The 3,239-nt window shown below is 60.8% G+C and overlaps 1 protein-coding gene across 1 annotated transcript; it reads left to right on the top strand.

The window, feature by feature from the left end:
* Positions 1-437: 437 nt before the first annotated feature.
* Positions 438-3,160, top strand: H310_13335 (hypothetical protein; the record flags this gene model as incomplete). The annotated part of the gene is made up of 4 exons (XM_008880799.1): positions 438-2,056; positions 2,085-2,806; positions 2,857-3,026; positions 3,110-3,160. The coding sequence occupies 4 exons, from the start codon at positions 438-440 to the stop codon at positions 3,158-3,160; spliced, it is 2,562 nt and encodes an 853-aa protein (XP_008879021.1).
* Positions 3,161-3,239: the final 79 nt, after the last annotated feature.

Genomic DNA, 3,239 nt, shown 5'->3' with positions numbered 1-3,239 from the left:
TCATCGATTCAGTGCGCTGATGGGTGTCACGGTGCGGCTGCAGGGACCCAACCCTGGCTGGACTACGAGCCGGTCGAGACCAAGATCGACCCCCACGCCTCCGCGAAGACCGCGTTGCCACCAAGTCTTGGCAAGACCTCCCAGACCCTATACACCCCCCAGATCCGAAGACCAAGACCATCGTCCGAGTATTGCCGATCAACCCAAGACGGAGATCCCTCAACCGTCAACGGACGAGCAGTAAAACCTAGAGCCTTAGAACTAAGGCTACAACCACACCTTTAACTAACTCGACTTCACATTTTGCCTCGAACTCCGCACCTGAGTTTGAGTCTCCTTGTTTGCCCGCGCCGCGCCTACCCATCAACTTGTCATAAAACCCCGTGACATTCTGGTGGAGCAGCAGGGTAGGCGTTTGCAACGGAATCAAGGACGAAATGTCGACGGAATCCTCAACTGAAGCAAGCAAGGCTACGCGTTATTCCCGCCGATTGGCAGGACTGGCTCCCGAGACCGAGAGCCTGGGACGCACGTCCCGGACGAAGACTGTCGCTCCGGCCGACCACGACAACTCGGCAGGACCAACAATCCCACCGCCGGAAAGGAAGCGCGAAGCCGACGGCTCACCGAACGTGTCGCCCCCGACCGACAGGTCGGACACACGTTCGGCCCCGAAGAAGCTGGCGGTCATGACCGAAGACGTTATGGCACCAGAAGACTCGGGTCAAGACGTCGAGGATGCCGGAAACGAATACCAACTCTGCCTGGCAAACCCAAGTCCGGCTCCCGGAAGCATCTCCCTGGTCCAAGAGATCACCGGCAGCCCGGGTTCGTGGACGCCTATCCCAAACGACCCCGATATCCCCGTGGTCGCGACTCTGGTGGTGATCAACGGCGAAGGCCTGGAGCTCGGACGGGCTTACGGAGATCTGATGAGGACGTTTGAAGAAAACCAGAAGATCGAAGCCCAGCGGTTCCTGAAGCAGTTCTACGACGAGAGAGCTCGACTCCTGGACGCCAAGGAAACACGTCTGGTCGGAATGGCTGAAGAGCTGGCGCGGGCCGTGGAAGCCCACGAAGCTCGTCGCCAGGATGACTACCGGAAGGCTCTGGCGTACCTGCACGAGTGTTACGACCGTGAGCTGGAGCTAGCGTGCTCACACGCGAAGACTGAACGTGTCCTACGGGCGGCCAGGATGGAGAGCGATCACAGCCGAGAAGACGCCCTTAGCCGTTTGCATGAAGACCTAAGGAACACGAAGAGGTCTCACCAGGAAGAGCTCACGGCCCTGTTGGCTGAAGCCCGCCGTGAAATCGACGGGAAAGAATCGGCCTACGAGATGCGGGAGGCTCGCCGAACCCAGGAGATCTCCACCCTGCGCGAAGAGCTCCACCTTGTGACCATGGAGCTGGACGCTGCCAAGTCCGCTCAACGACGACAGGAAGCCCTTAATCGCGCCAATTCGACGTGCGGCAACTGTCCTGTCCTGCAGGATGCGAAGGACAAGCTCCAAGCCGATGTCCAGGATCTCGAGCGACGTCTCCAAGCGGCGCTCAACCGTCCCAATCTGCCCTGTGGCAACTGCCCGGCGCTCCAGAAGGCGAATGATGACCTCCAGGACAGGCTCCGTGGACTTGAACTGCGAGTCCAGGAGGCCGACCTGAACCAGAAGCGTGTGGCCCTCCAGTTGGAAGAAGCCCAGGGTTTCCTGCAGGACGCCGAACGACGCGTCCGGGAGACCCACGAGCTGCTCCTCCTGGAACGCGAAAAACACGAAAAGGACTTGGACGAGCACCACGAGAGCATGCGACAACTCGAGCACGATGTCCAGGAGCAGTTCATGTCGCTTGGGCAAGCCGGGAACGCCCCTACTGAGCAAGAAAGGTCGCAACTGAACGCCGACAGAGCCGCCCTGGAGCATGAGACGGCTATCAACCAGGACGTCCTGGCCCGCATCGAGGACGGGTTGGCCCGTCAGGAGACCAACAGGGGCCTCCTGAACCAGTCGGAAGAACAGCTGAGGCGCGACCGGTACTCCCATGAGGCCCGGGCCAAGTACGAACTCGCGGTACTCGACCGGCAGAAGGCTCTCCTACAACGTCGAGAAGCGCGAGTGGGAGCTCAGGAAGCAGGCGGATCGATTCCGACTAAGCTCGTTACAAGCACCGTACGGGAACCCAACACTGACACCCTCTCGGAAAGGGTCACCGTCCGGCAAGACCTCTGCAACGTTCGTGACGAACCCATTGATGCCCGCCTCCTTTTCAGTCGCGTCGACACCTCGATATCACGAAGTACCCCTGATCGTCCAGACCCTTCAGCATACTGAAGTGATGACGGAAACCGAGGACCTCCGGGCGCCTCCTACCTACCCTGGCAGATCGTTTGAACCTCAGCCGTTTGCACCGTCCCGGACGGGCTCAGCGTCCAACCCGGATGTCACGGGTCGGGTTGCAGGAAACGTCGGGGGTTTGAGTACGAACTCGGCGCCGTATCGAACGGCCGGCTCGTCGGGACACTATCCTGGCGGACACTACGGTGGAGGATACCAGCCAGGACAGGACGACCCGCGAGGGACGACTCACACCGTGGCAGAGGTTCGGGTCCCCCAAGACGACAAGGTCCCCCTTCGGGATACCCTGGACCGGGCGGAGATGGTTATGGTGGCGGTGGTCCTGGTGACGATGGCCCTGGAAGACGCCGCAGCGGGTTCCCTGGCGATGACCGTGGCTTTACACCGGGCTACCCTGGCGGTGGTGGTTATGGCGGTGGTGGTCCCGGCGATGGTGGTCCCCCTGGCGACCCGTACCAACCAGGCTCTTCCAGACCCTCTGCTGCGGGGGTTGCGGCCGCAGGACGACAGGCTCTGGCGGACGCCCGGAAGTATGCCCCCAAGCTGGACAGTGTCAACCGACCCATCGCCTTGGAACACTTCTTGGCCAAGTTCGACGCGATCCTGGACGACTATGGGAACACGGAGCGACAGTTTGTCAGTATCTTTGACGACAGGCTGTCCCAATCGGGGGTACCATCGGTGGAAGACTGGTGGGCCCGTCGTTGTCGAGACCGAGCTCAAACATCCTGGCACGAGGCTCGCGACGCTTTCAGGAAGGAGTTCATCCACAAGACCGAAAGCCGGAAGATGTCCGAGATCACTGAGAACTCCCGTCGTATGAAAACCGAGACAGTCCGGGAATATGCGTGGCGTATCGCCGACGCCGCCTGGAACGCTGGACTT

The sequence above is a fragment of the Aphanomyces invadans genome (genome assembly GCF_000520115.1).
Source record: "Aphanomyces invadans strain NJM9701 unplaced genomic scaffold supercont1.50, whole genome shotgun sequence".
Classification (NCBI taxonomy): domain Eukaryota; phylum Oomycota; class Saprolegniomycetes; order Saprolegniales; family Verrucalvaceae; genus Aphanomyces; species Aphanomyces invadans.
The sequence above is the reverse complement of the archived record's forward strand: the minus strand, read 5'-3'. Positions and strand labels throughout refer to the sequence as shown.